Genomic DNA, 13,980 nt, shown 5'->3' on the forward strand with positions numbered 1-13,980 from the left:
ACTGACTTAATTGAATTAGTTTAGTATAAATTCAACAAGTTAAACTCAAACCGTGTGTGTTTATGGTGCTTCTGTATGCTGAGGTTTATTCTGATCTTTAACTGGCAAATTGTTTTCTAAGTTGTCTGAACTCAGAAGATTTCCAAAACAGAAATGGAACATTTCATATACTTTGTATCATTATTATCAAATTTATTGTTATTGTTGAGTCGCTGGATTTTGTAAACTGCTAAGAACTTGGAAGTTCTACAGCTTCTACTAGTTCTAGAAATTTCAAATTCAAAATTTCAATGCATAAATTTATAAAGAACTGCATTATAATATTGTGTGGTAAAATCAGTGAGATGTAGACACTTGTGCTCCATTAACAGAGGATAAAGATTCAAATCTATCAAACCAGTAGCCCCAAGAACTGGTGACCAACGCAGTGTAAGCAGATTTGCCTAATCCCAAAGAACAACCCTCAATACTAAGTTTGAACAATGAACTGGACTTCCTGGACTATTTCTGCTTCACTGTTCAGAATTTGTCATTTCATGGCCTTCAGTTAGTTTGCCTTAGTTATCCCAAACACTGAGACCTTATGTGTTGTGAGTGCCAATGAAGTCAAACCATGTCTGAGTAATCACAGATGCAAACAAAAAAAACTGGATACAGACCCCTTTACAGGGTTGAGTTTTTGCTGTTGTTTGTTTGTTTTTTGTTATTGGTTGGTTTGGTTTTTCTTAATGTGTGAACTAAATTTTGTAAGTTTTAAACATGCCCAATTCTCTCAACCACTGAGATCTGAAGTGAATCTTCCCCCATCTCTATAGAATCGTCAAGCAACTCATGAAAATGTTGATTCCTGTTATTAGTGTTAATGTGTTGGTGTTAAGTGCACAGTTCTTGACAGCTGTCCTATGATAATAAACCCTAAGAACATTTCAAAATAGACATTCTTCTACTAAGTAGCATTGTTTCTAAAGTTTAAATTATGACCTGTGATTACATAACAGAACAGTTCTAAACTTGTCCCTTACCCCATTTAACATATCCTATACCCGTATACATTGTACAGATTATATTTAAATAGTTTATAGTGTGTGTGCTTTTGGCATTGAGAGAACCAAGTTAAAATTTTCAATTTCATGTACATAATATGTTTATAAAACAAATCTCATAAGTTATAAGGCTGTAAATGTTATTTTAAAAAATAATGTACATTTTTGAATGCACACACACACAGACACACACACATGCGCGCATGCACATGTATGTATAATTTATATATTATATATAATATTTATTATATATATTATATATAATATACATACACTCACTCACAGTCACACACAGAGAAGAAAGAGAGAGAGCTAGCAGAGAAACAAAAATGAAAAATGCTGCTAAAACACTAAAGATAATTTTTTTTTTCTATTCAAATTTCAACCCTCTCTCTCTCTCTCTCTCTCTCTCTCTCGGGGGGTTGTTTATGGGATCATATTACCAAAAATTTTAAAAGTGAACTGTACTTTAGAAAAAAAAATTAAAGCGAATTTTCATTATCTTCTTATGAATCTTTCAAATTTGATACTGGAACTATATCCAAAGATGTACTGATGATCATTCAGTATGCTCTCTTTCCTCCCATTTCTGTCTCCCTCTCCATAGCCCTGTGGATGACTATTTTCATGTATTTTTTTCTTATTTTTGTTGTTGTGTTTTTGCTTGTTTATTGTTTTTTGTATGTTTGTTGTTGCCCATGGGCTAGGCTGGATGAAACAAACAAGTAGTGATGCTTAAATTGTTATAAAATTTGTTTTATTTCATTTTCTTTCTCTCTCTCTCTCTCTCTCTCTCTCTCTCTCTCTTTCTGACTTCAGAACATGTTATATTCATGACTCACTCCACAGTTTATAATTCAATTTGTGATTTTTTTTTAACAATATCAACTTCTATTTGAATGTTAAGGAGAATAAATTATCATTTTTTTCAATTAATAACATTAAAAAAGTAGCAACTCTGAATCAAAGATTTTCCTTTTTTTGAGAGGAAACAGATACTGTACATTTGCTCAATATGCACTCCAAATCTCTACAGAGAAATAAGGTCAAACAACACTTCACATATAATCCTTTGGAACATTTCACACACATTTAATTACACATAATAAGTATGTCACTATGTGGTGTATGTACACACACTGACAGTGTCACATACATACATTTCTGAAATTTTGCAATGTCATAAACACCAACTAATGCAATGATAAAATGTTTAAAGCTTTTATCATGTCACATTGCATTTGGTTCTGGGTTTATCTTTCTAAACTTTATATGAGTGTTAAACAAAAGAGAATTGTAATAGTTTATCATTTATTTGTTTTTCGCCTCCCTTTCTATGTATATTATTATAAGAGCCAGGTGAACAAGAATAGTAAATCTTGCGGTCAATGGTAACAGAGAAACAGAAAACTTTCTGTCGGCTGGTGCTTGTTGTCCCTGACGAGCATAATCATAAGATGAATGACTGAAGTGATCTGGGTGACAATGTGCTGAAGGCGTTTTGCACTGTCACTATGCACGCTTTACACTGTATGTATGTGCCTCAAAGAGCAAGTCACACGACACCTCGGTCCGTTTATGATCTCTGTGTTACTTTGTCACAGTTGGTGTTACAAGTGTCCTACAGTTTGTGTTTGTTTCGCAGATCATGCATATTATATGAAATAGTGATATTGGGGGAAAAAAAAAAAAAAACAGCAACACTTACTGCATAAATTGCCGAATGTATTCCCCCCGGATTCGATACATAATATCGTCGTGAATCTCTGTGAGTTTGACGGCGTTTCTTTCATTTTGTCGTCCCCCGCAGTTCGCCAGTATGTCACTCACAGTGTCTTCAGTCTGGCTCTCGCGCACGTAAAATCCCAAACAGAATCCCAATAGAAAAATCACACACAAACCAATCAGCAACAATACGATCATCCAAACACTCAACCCACGACGTGGTTTAGTAACAGAAACCGTTGATTCGACTCGTAAAAGTCTGTCAGAGCCCGTGTCTTCTGCAGGCACCGGAGCGTAGGAGCTTCGCGTCCGCACTGCCGCCGCCATGTTAAGAATTGAAAGGTGTTTTTGCCAAGGGAGCCAATGCCGTTTGCTGCCAGGTGTGTGTCACGGACGTACGTCCGTGGGTGTGTGTAGGAGGGTGTGTGTGTGTAGGAGGGTGGTGGGTGGTGACTGTGGCTGTGGGTGTGTGCGTGTGTTGGGAGCTGCGATATATACGTAAGAATGTGTGTGTGTGTTCAGTTCAGTTACTCAATGAGACATCACAGCGTTCGGACAAATCCATATACGCTACCCCACGTCTGCTAAGAAGATGTCAGACCAGCAGCATTACCCAACGCACTTGGGGGCAAAGGGATGCATAAACTAGGTAGGTCCGGCCGCTATGTAACTGCTGTCGGTAACTATGGCTGACGGATCGTATTTTTATAAAATGTTTCACTTCTTCCTAGCAAGCGCAATACTGCATCAGTACATCGAGTTGAAAGATATATCAAAAATAAAACCGCCTTTGTTTGTTCCTGTTAATTGTTTCTTTTTTTGTGTGCAAGACAGTGTGAGTGAAACTCAGTGATCGCCCGAACTGAAGTATCCTTCGCTCTTCAAACCCGGCCGCAGCCGCGCAGTAAACAAGTTTGCCGCCGACGTCTGCTTCTGGTCTGAGAGGGTTGGTGACAAAAATAGATTACGGACATTGTTCCTTACAACCAATCGACTTAAGAGACCAATCAAATAGCCTAAAAGATCACGTTCTCTACTTTATGTGGGCTAAGTTTCCAGTCGATATATTTTACTCCAATTACACGTGACAAAAAAGGTGGCCCAAAATTTACCTATTTTTATTGACGCTGCGCTTCCAGACAAAATAAATCTTCTCGTCAAACCCACCACTGAAAAAATATTTAAAATGCTTTTCAGAGTGACCTGAAAGCTTTCAAGGAGCATCGTCCGTTTAACGAAAAAGTGGAGACCGTATTTTTTATGCCACTGATCAACTAGATCTATTTTAAGTTTAGATCTGAGGTTTCAATGCCCGGCATCGTGGAAGTCTTGTCACTTGTCTTGAGGTTTTGATTTAAATATGAGGTTTTGATTCAAATAGGGGGGTGGGGGGGGGATAGAAAAAAAATGGAAACCAACGGCTTTACATTACTCAGTTATTTTTGTAAGCATTTTAATTATAGGTTTCACTATAATTTTAGTAAATATCATGTTTTCTGTTGTGAAACAATTTTCTTTCTGACAATGAAAGCCAGCCAAGAACTCTGTCAAAATAGCAGACGAATTTTTCAGTGAGAAGTTCTCAGAGACGTGATCAGGTCAGTCAGTAGAAATATTGAATACGTTTGAACAGTTCTCTGGCCTAATACTGAATGTTGAAAAAATAAAAGCTTTAAGACTATAGGCAAACAACAAAAACAAAACCTTCCATTCACAGAGGTAGACCGTAGAGCGAATGAAAATCCTTGGCATTTATTTTGAAAGAAACAAAATCATGGCCAAGAATACTGAAGATAACTGCAGGACGACCAAAACCGCGCGAATAAATACTTTAATAAAACATTGGAGCAAACGAGACCTTAGCATTCAAGGTAAAATAGTTGTACTAAAAGCCTTTTTAATCAGTCAAATCAGTTATATAATGCAGTCCATCGGCCTTCCACACAATGTACTGAACAAAATAAATACAGCTCTGTTCAAATATTTATGGCAGAAAAAGCACAGCAATAAGAGAGCTTTCGAAAAAGTAAAACGAAAAGTGCTAGAGACCGATTACGAGGATGGTGGCCTCAAAATGATTAACTTGATTCAATTACAAAATTTGTTTATATTTACAATGTTCAGGAAGACTGTCTCATGTCAACAGAACAACAAAACTGGACACTGATACGGTACTGGCACTTGGGCAAGATAGCAAACCGTGATAAAGTGTTCCATATGAATTGTAGGACAAAAAATTTAACTGGTCCAGAAAAAATCGATAATGAGTTCTGGAAGGAGGTCAACAAAACCGTAATGACACAAAATGAAGTAAACTGTAATAATTTTCAGCACCAGTTGCTGTTCAACAATACTCTTATTACTTACAAAAACAAAATTCTGTACTTTGAAAATTGCCGGGCACAAAAACGGTTTTGAACAATTTTGAGATTAATACATCATGATGAAAAACGACTTTTGTCATTGACTGAAATACATAACCTAATAGGTAAAAACATGGCTGGCACCATTTTTTTTTTAATATAATGCCGTAGTTAACTCATTCCCAAACACTGGATTCAGTGGATACAGAGGGCGGAAAAGGAAAACAAAGCAAAAAACTGCTGCGCACGTTTATATAAGTCAAAGCCAAAGACTATAAACGAAATGTTAAACAAAAATAAGCAAACGATTACTCCAACAGCTTGTAACTTTTGGATCAGAAAATTTAATTATAATCTGGCTAAATCTGCCTGGTCAAGAGCTGTAAAAACTAAAACAGAAACCAGATTAAGAGTACTTCACTGGAAAATACTACACAATATATACCCCACATATATTCTCTTAAATAAAATGCAAGTTAAAGAAAACAATATTGAGCACTTTTTCTGTGAGTGCCCTTTGGTCCGAAACCTATGGAACTATATTCAGCAGAAAATTAAACTGGAAACAAATGTTACGTTAAAATTGTCAGTTACCGACATTCTGTTTGGAGTGAAGGAACCTCAGTATGCGAAAGGAAACGTCAGATTATATTAACTACATGACTCTGATTGGAAAAAAAATGTGTATCAGTATTTTTAAGAAAACTAATTCATATCTTTAGTATCGATTTTTGAGAGGGAACTTAACCAAAGAACATTTGACTCTTGAACCCACAACACACACACACACACACACACACACACACACACACACTATACATTAGTAAATGGGGGGAAAATCCACAGTTTAAAAAAACAAGGGAGAAGGAAAGGAGAAAAAAAGAAAGAAAAAAAGACCGATGAAGATATTCAACTGCCAGAATATATCATTTGTGTTCAGCACCTCCACTTTTGAACAAACACCGACCGACCCATGTCGCCCTCTAGAATACACCTCCCTGCAACCCTTCCCCCTCCCCCTCATCCCCCGGGGGTTCTTGTTCAGTTTTGTGATCGCACAACATACTTACTGTATTTTCTTACTTCTGTTTTATTTCACACACACACACACACACACACACAGATATATATATATATATATATATATATATATATATATATATATATATATATATATATTAGCATTTACGCCTAATCTTGAAAATAAGCCTTAGGCGTTTACAAATAGAATACATATGTAGATAGCAAAAAGGAAAAATTGTACACAAGATACCAAACATCATGGAAAACTGTACATCCACCCCATCCCCCACACCCCCACCCCCATCCCTCACACAAGAAACCAAACATCATTGAAAACTATACATCCAACCCAACTCCCCCACCCCCATCCCCCACACAAGATACCAAACATCATTGAAAACTATACATCCACCCCCACCCCCCACACAATACACACAAGCACACGCGCACGCGCGCACACAAGTCATGGCACACAATCGTAAATAGTATGTAGCCGTGCTCCGAGTGGTTCTAATAGGGTACGGCACAAAAGACTTAACTAATTGATTGATTGAATGAAAGGATAGACAAGATCCCACGCACAGGCCAGGGACATATAGAGGCCAGTCACAAATGGGTTTTCTATTGTTTTATTTACATAAAAAGAGAAGACCTAAGAGAAGAAGATATCTAGGAGAACTAAGAAGAAGACAACTAGGAGAAGACAACTAAAAGAAGAAGACAAAAAGAGAAGAAGACTAGAAGAGAACTAGTCTAAGAGAAGACAGTGCCTGGAATGACACAAACAAATGTCATAAGCACAACATGTCGGCACAAGTGAATAATAAAGCGCATGTATACATATCACATGGAAAGACTATTCACTCGGGTTTGGGATACGCAACAACATAATGCAAATGTGTGAAGACCAAACGCTGACATCAAATGACATTCCTAATACATTTGAATAGCTCAGTTAAAGTGATTGAAACAATTTATCCAACACTATCTTGTAATCACAACAGCAGAATACTACACACATCTTAGAGTACTGAGCACACTGTAGCAGTACAACTGATATTAGTGTGAAAGATAATACCTGAATAACAAACAAGATAGAGAATCAGTGGCTTAGATATAATACTGGCAAACTGATAGACCAGATAGTAAGTGAAGCACCATCATGGCTTAACCATTAAGTGGTGAATGAACTTTACGCACTCACTAGAACATTCTGGAACAAACTATCTGTGTCGAGAGACGTCACTGACTGACGTTAAGAATCAAATGGAACACTGCTCCGAGCATATGACGACATGGCAATTTCTAGATCAATCATAGCCGAGCTGTGAGTAACATGTCAAAGCAATAACTAAACAAAGAATTAACTGAACAAAGCAACAACTGAACATACTTATATGAACACAAGTACTGTGTCGAATACCTTTCACAAGTCAACACATTCTACACGGGGCGGGCCCGCTATTGCGCGGGCCCGATATTGCGGGGGCCCGCTATTGCGCGGGCCCGATATTGCGGGGGCCCGCTATTGCGCGAACGAAGAAGCGGAAAAGTTGCCAAGGTGATGCAAGGAGGAAGGTGGCAGGATGAGTTAGACGTTCGCCTGCCAATTAAAAATCCCGTGGGTCCGAGTTCGGTGGGAAGCAAAAGGGCAGTTTGATTTAGGGCGGCAGCGGGGTTTGAACTTGCATAACTTGCACACGTCTCACTGTAAGCTCTCTGGGCCTACCAGCCGTTCCGTGGGGGGTAGGGGGGGGTATGATTTCTTGGAAAATTTACTTTGTTGTACTTGCACTTTCTCTTGGAAAATCTACTTTATGTTGTACTTGCACTTTTTCATTCAACATGGTAGCACGTTTGATCGAGGGCAGACGCAAAAGAGGTAAGTCCTTGCCCGCAATAGCGGGCCCGCGCAATAGCGGGCCCCCGCAATATCGGGCCCGCGCAATAGCGGGCCGCGCAATAGCGGGCCGACCCCTTCTACACAATAGTACTTACAGCCATACGTAGCGAGATGTTGCTGTTGGAACGACACTGACCACTGCCCGCGACACAGCAAGAGACAAAGAGAGCAGGTGCTGGCTGCGGCTGGCTCGGGTGTGGAAGTGTCCACTCATCGCCTACTATTGGAGTTTAACGACCTATTGGCGTCTACACCCTTAAGGTCAAGTTTGTTCGGTTGGAGTTGATTTCCACTCATCACCCGCTCGGCCAATTTATACAAATTAGGCGAACTACAAAGACAATCACGTGGGCTGCAAACCAGATCGTCACTAATCTGAAGAAATCTGATGAGAACTGTGCTTGTTACAAGGTGTTCAGTGACAGAGTTCTAGATGATTACTGAACCGATTTGCATCGGATAAGTTGCAAAAGAAAGAGCTCAACGCCTACTTTATAATGAGTGTAAAATGAAGTGTTGATTATTTAAGGTGAATTTATAATCTTAATTTAAGTCACCTGAACAGGGTCAGTTTTAACGAGCTCGTCGCTGAAAATTACAAACTGCGTTAAATCAGTTTCACGTAGCCGAACATAAATGGAATAGATTTAAAGATGGAATTAAGACGATTCTGCCAGTATATAATACTAGTAGTTTACTGATCTGACAAAAGAGTTATTAATTAAATACTGTGGAACAGAAACACAAGTTTCTTCTCAGCCAATGACGTACTGCGACGCGACATTGGGCGAGCTGTGGTCTGGCCAGGACAAAATGATGTAAGCAGAGTGACGTCACATATTCTGTGCAAGGGTTAGTAGGGAAAACGTCGTCTGCTCTGGCTTGTGCGTGAATAGCGCGCTTGGTCACAAGTACACAGTCAAAAATACCACCAACAAATCCAGAAAGTATAAAAACTCACTCCCCAATCGTCATTTTAGTTCATACTGGAAACGGATGAGCTGTTGAGAATTAATGTGGAGAGAGAGAGAGAGAGTGATCTCTGTGTGTGTGCGTATATATATATATATATATATATATATATATATATATATATATATATATCAGAGAGAGATAAAACATCACACACAGACCAGACACACACACACACACACACACACACACACACAGAAGAAAAAATAATCCAAATAACACTACCAGGGGTACATTTGATGCTGTATTGTATGACTGTTGTTTCCTTTCAACCTTTTCATACTTCAGCACTGATACGGAGCATGCATTAGTTCAGCTGGATGTCTGTACTTGAGAACTGGTACGATCAGCTGTGCTGATTAATATTTAATAATAATGTATAAACAAGAAAACAGCGCAAGTGATGCATACATATTGATTTTGAAACAAACACACACACACACACACACACACACACACACACACACACACACACACACACACACACACACACACAAATCCTGAAAAATATCTAAAAGGAGAATCATTTTAACGTTAGTGGAGCACATTATCCCTGATCGTCTTGAATAAAGCCTAATTTTTCATATAATCTTATCAAAAGCTTTCATTTATCAAGATCTATTATTAACATTTCCTGTCTTGTAAGTCTACAGTCTTTCCTAAGCTAGAAAATATCTTAAATGTTTATGTAGATGCAATAGTTTTTGAGTTCCAGTCATTTTAGTAACGCTACCATCAAAACTGCAGGATCGGACATGCAGAAAATGAGCATTTTCCTCAGAATGTATGACACTGGCATTCAGCCAATAACAGCCAACTAAAAAAAAGTCTGAGGTCTCCTGTTTACTATATAAATCATTTGTGAAGAGTTTTGACTATGAGAATGCATTAGTGGCAATTCTACACGGGTTCTAAAATGTCATTCTGTGAGATTGGCTGAAATCGCGGGTTTTTTTGAAAATTCAAAACTCTATATCTTAAAACCTATTTGAGATATTGCTTTGAAATTTGGTGTGGCTCCTTATTTTATTGCATTCTTTCATTCTTGCAAATATAAGTCTTCTACAATGAATCTGAAAATTTGCCCGGACCTACCTACATAAACTAATGGAAAGGTCATCAAATTCATCAAGTTACTGATGAATAGATAGAATAATTTTATATTCAAAATTGTATTGATCACGGGCTGGCCTGGATGAGCAGTAACACTGGAGTTGAAACTGAACGCAGACAAGACAGATCATGCCAGTGGGCTCAGCATCACACCTCAGTTGTAAAGTGGACAGTGAGTTTGCAAACATTGGCGGCGGGGGGTGAGGAGATGGGGGCGGGGGGTACAGCCTTTTCAAACCTGTTGTCAAGTACTTATGTCAGTGTAAATCTTGACGAAACAATGTCCATATAGCAATGTATTAGCTCCTTCCGCCATGCAGCTTTTCTGGTAAATCGAAAAATTGCTAGTATTCGTTCATATCTTTTGAAGACTGCCACGGTTAGACGATTTGGCTCTGCTCCACTTACTGTTACCTCACGTCTGTCGGATTACTGCAATTCAGTACCGTATATACTGGTAGGTCTTCCAGCTGATCAGATCCGTCATCTGCAAAAAGTTAAGAACAGTACAGCTGAACTTATTGCGCGGAAATCTAAGCGTGACACCTTTTTTCAAAGAGCTGCATTGGCTTCCATTTAAATTCCGTATTCAGTTCAAAACTGCCACGCCTGCGTACCGCTTTTTTGATGGTACACTCCTCAGTATCTCTCTTCTTCACTCACAACTTCTCAGTCTCCCCGCGGTCACTTCGTGTGCCGAACACTGATCTGAAAACCTTCGGTCAACGATAATTCAGTGCCTCATCCCAAGTGGAACTCACAGCATGCAGACCTGCGAAAGGCCCCTTCCTGGACTCCCTACAAGTCCCAGTTGAAAGCTTATCTTTTTTTGTCTTGCATTTCAATGACTGTTTAGTCTAATATGCTGTTCTATGAAGGATGTAGGTATACTACTTTTTCCATTGTTGTGTGTGTATGTGTGAGTGGAGGTGCTGTGTGTGCGCGTGTGCATGCGAGCGTGTGTGTGTATGTGTGTGCGCGCTGTTTATTATGCCAGGATTGTGACTGTTTCTTCTTTTTCTTGATGGTTGTTGCTTCCCATCTTTTGTAACATGTCACGTAATTTCTAGAGCGCCATGAGTGATTGTTATTTGAATCTTATTGAGAATCGTTTCTTTCTTGTTAACTGATGTTCAGTAAATTTGATTTGGGAAGCGCCGTTAGCCTCTCTCTGATGGAGCAGCGCTATAGATGAGCACTTCGTTATTATTATTATTATTGATAATAAAAATGACCTAAGTGAATCTATATAAATGATGATAATAATAAAAGAAGACGTTGGGTTTTCATTTTATTAAAAAACAACAACAAACGCTTGGGAAACCAGTGCGAGAGAGGCAGCGTGTGTGCATGACTGATGACTGATATGGGCACAAGTCGATGAATATCTACTGAGACCTCACTGCATTGGGCATAAGACCGATGAATTCTTACTCAGTGAAGTACGTTTTGTCCTGTTTCTGCTGGGTATCTTGCGTCTTAACGCGCCTTGTGGTCAGTCATGAAGAAGTCGATCTGCATTTTAATGTGTTGTTTATGACTGTGGTTTGACTGATAACTGTGTACATGTACATAATACGTTTGTCTTGCAATGGTGTGCGTGGACCACATCGCATCTAATCCCTTGTACTAACGTTATGACTTAGTGACAGTCTGTGATCTGTACAGTTGTCCCCGCTTAACTCGACACCACTTAGGCTGACTCATCGGCTACTGAAGTCGACACTTTCTTCTGGCCCAGTCAGTAGCCTTCTTTATTTCACTGAGTAATTTCCCCCCGCTTAACTCGACCCCCTGTAAGTGGACACATCGCATCCGTCGACTAAACTTTTGCTGGTGGGAGGGACGCTCCGCGACTAAGCCATTATTGTCGTTAATAGGGGGCTTAGTAGGTGGTGTCCTAAGTACGTTGAATCAGAACAGGCACCACTGAACACCACCGAAGTGACTCAGCAGCAGTGCAGGGTCTCCTCTGGTGTGTGGCCTTCTGGTGACGTAACATGGATCAAACTCCCTGCGGACTGCTGACGCTGGAACTGTGACGGACGAACCCGGGTGTGGCCGTGTATGGGGGAATCTAAAGGAGCGGCGTGGGAGTAATGCCACTGAAATGGTGCAGATGATGGGGCAGCAAAACAAAAAACAAAACAAAACAAAACAAAAAAACAACAAACAAACAAACTTTTGGTCCCCATTTAGCTTTTACCCCGATAAGTCGACACCAACATTTTGAACGCTCAGTTCCGAGCTGTCTTCCCCTGCCCGGCAGAGAGTGACAGCCTGTTAATCGCCGGCTCCCGAATCTAAAAGGATAACAGGGTTTATAAAACGTCAAGTTGGTGTAAGCCTTCAGATGAATGGTGTTGTGTATTGTTTTGGAGCCGTGAACTACGTCACTCAACGGCCGGGCTAAACACGTATGCTGCAAAAACTCGTTGCGTGTGTAGAAGGAAAAGAAAACAATCCCGATGTCACTTTTTATGTAGTGCATGAAACACCGTCAAATTCTGATGTTCAAAGTACCAACACACACACACACACACACACAACTGCGTGACTTTGTGGAGTGATTTATTTCTGCCTGCGTTTCCTACCGATGATGTTATTAATTCTTTGGTATACTTGCCTGCAGTCTTTTTTCCCCGTCGACACCAGTGTAACAGGCCAGATCTTATCCTGTCCAGAGTTTACCCCCGTATAAACTGGCCTAGGCCAGAATGTGCCCCCGTATAAACTTACCCGGGGTACAGTTTGGCCTAGGCCAGTTTATATCCTCTGGGCCGTTTTTTTTAGAGGACCACGAGAGATGCGGTTATGCAAGGTTTGTAAAATGGCTGCGATTGGGTATGAGTTCTATTTTATAATGGAATGCACAAAGTATGAGGACTTCCGAAACAAGCGTGTGCATGATAAATATTTGTCTCCGAAGTCGGTTTTCATCTCTCTCTTTTTCTGTCCTTTTTTTTCTTGTTTTTTTTGGTTTTTTGTTTGTTTTTGTTGTTGTTGTTCACTTGGAGGCAGATAAAATTTGTTAGTAATAGGTACGTTTATAAGATTTCCACAAGTGGTTTATTCACATGCTAATTATTGTTTGAAACATATTCGCGTTTTCTTATTAAGTTATAGTGTTGAGTATTTAAATGTCTTCTTTGGGGCGTAGAAGTATCATTTGATAGCAGTCCTCTATAAGTAATTGGAGTGAAAGGATGAATAAAACTTTAAACTATAATCTCATAGGCAATAAACATGGAAGAAAGAAGAAACTAAGAAGAGAAACAGAAAGAAAAAGGGTGTATTGAAGAAAGGTATCTAAAAAAATCAAATAGCAAGAAAAGAGACAAAGAACACACACACACACACACACACACACACACACACACACACACACACACAAACTCCCTTTATTGTTGTGTCTATAAACCTTTCATTCACGGTTTTCATGACAAATGAATATGAATCTGATTCTGATTCTGATTTACACACACACACACACACACACACACACACACACACACACTCCATCTCCATGAAATGATGGTTTGGCGGTTTATTTTGCAGATAATTCGGGGGGTCAGCTCTCTGTTCCCCCAGGTGTGTGTTCCCAAAATTTTCCTTCAGCCAGCTACAAATTCTTACAGGACTATATTCCCCCAGGTCTATGTTCCCACGGGTCTATGTTCCCCTTAATCTACGTTTTCTGGGTCTTTGTTCCCCCAGATCTTTGTTCTCCCAGTCTATATTCCCCCAGGTCTATGTTTCCCAAAAACGGTTTTGGTAGGTCTATGTTCCCCCAGGTCTATATTTCTCCAGGTCTATGTTCCCTCAGGTCTGTATCCCC

General features: G+C 39.4%; 1 protein-coding gene across 3 annotated transcripts in view; it reads right to left on the minus strand.

Moving 5' to 3' along the window:
* The window catches only part of LOC143289047 (aminopeptidase NAALADL1-like), a 114,197-nt gene extending 111,112 nt beyond the window's left edge, over positions 1-3,085 (minus strand). For all 3 annotated transcript variants that reach the window (XR_013056178.1, XM_076597855.1, XM_076597854.1), the window contains exon 1: positions 2,752-3,085. Coding sequence is in view for 2 of the 3 variants with exons in the window: in XM_076597855.1 (XP_076453970.1) it covers positions 2,752-2,966 (215 nt within the window). In the remaining variant the exon portion in view is untranslated. The remainder of the gene's footprint in view (positions 1-2,751) is intronic.
* Positions 3,086-13,980: the final 10,895 nt, after the last annotated feature.

The sequence above is a fragment of the Babylonia areolata genome, chromosome 13 (genome assembly GCF_041734735.1).
Source record: "Babylonia areolata isolate BAREFJ2019XMU chromosome 13, ASM4173473v1, whole genome shotgun sequence".
In the NCBI taxonomy this organism is placed as follows: Eukaryota; Metazoa; Mollusca; class Gastropoda; order Neogastropoda; family Buccinidae; genus Babylonia; species Babylonia areolata.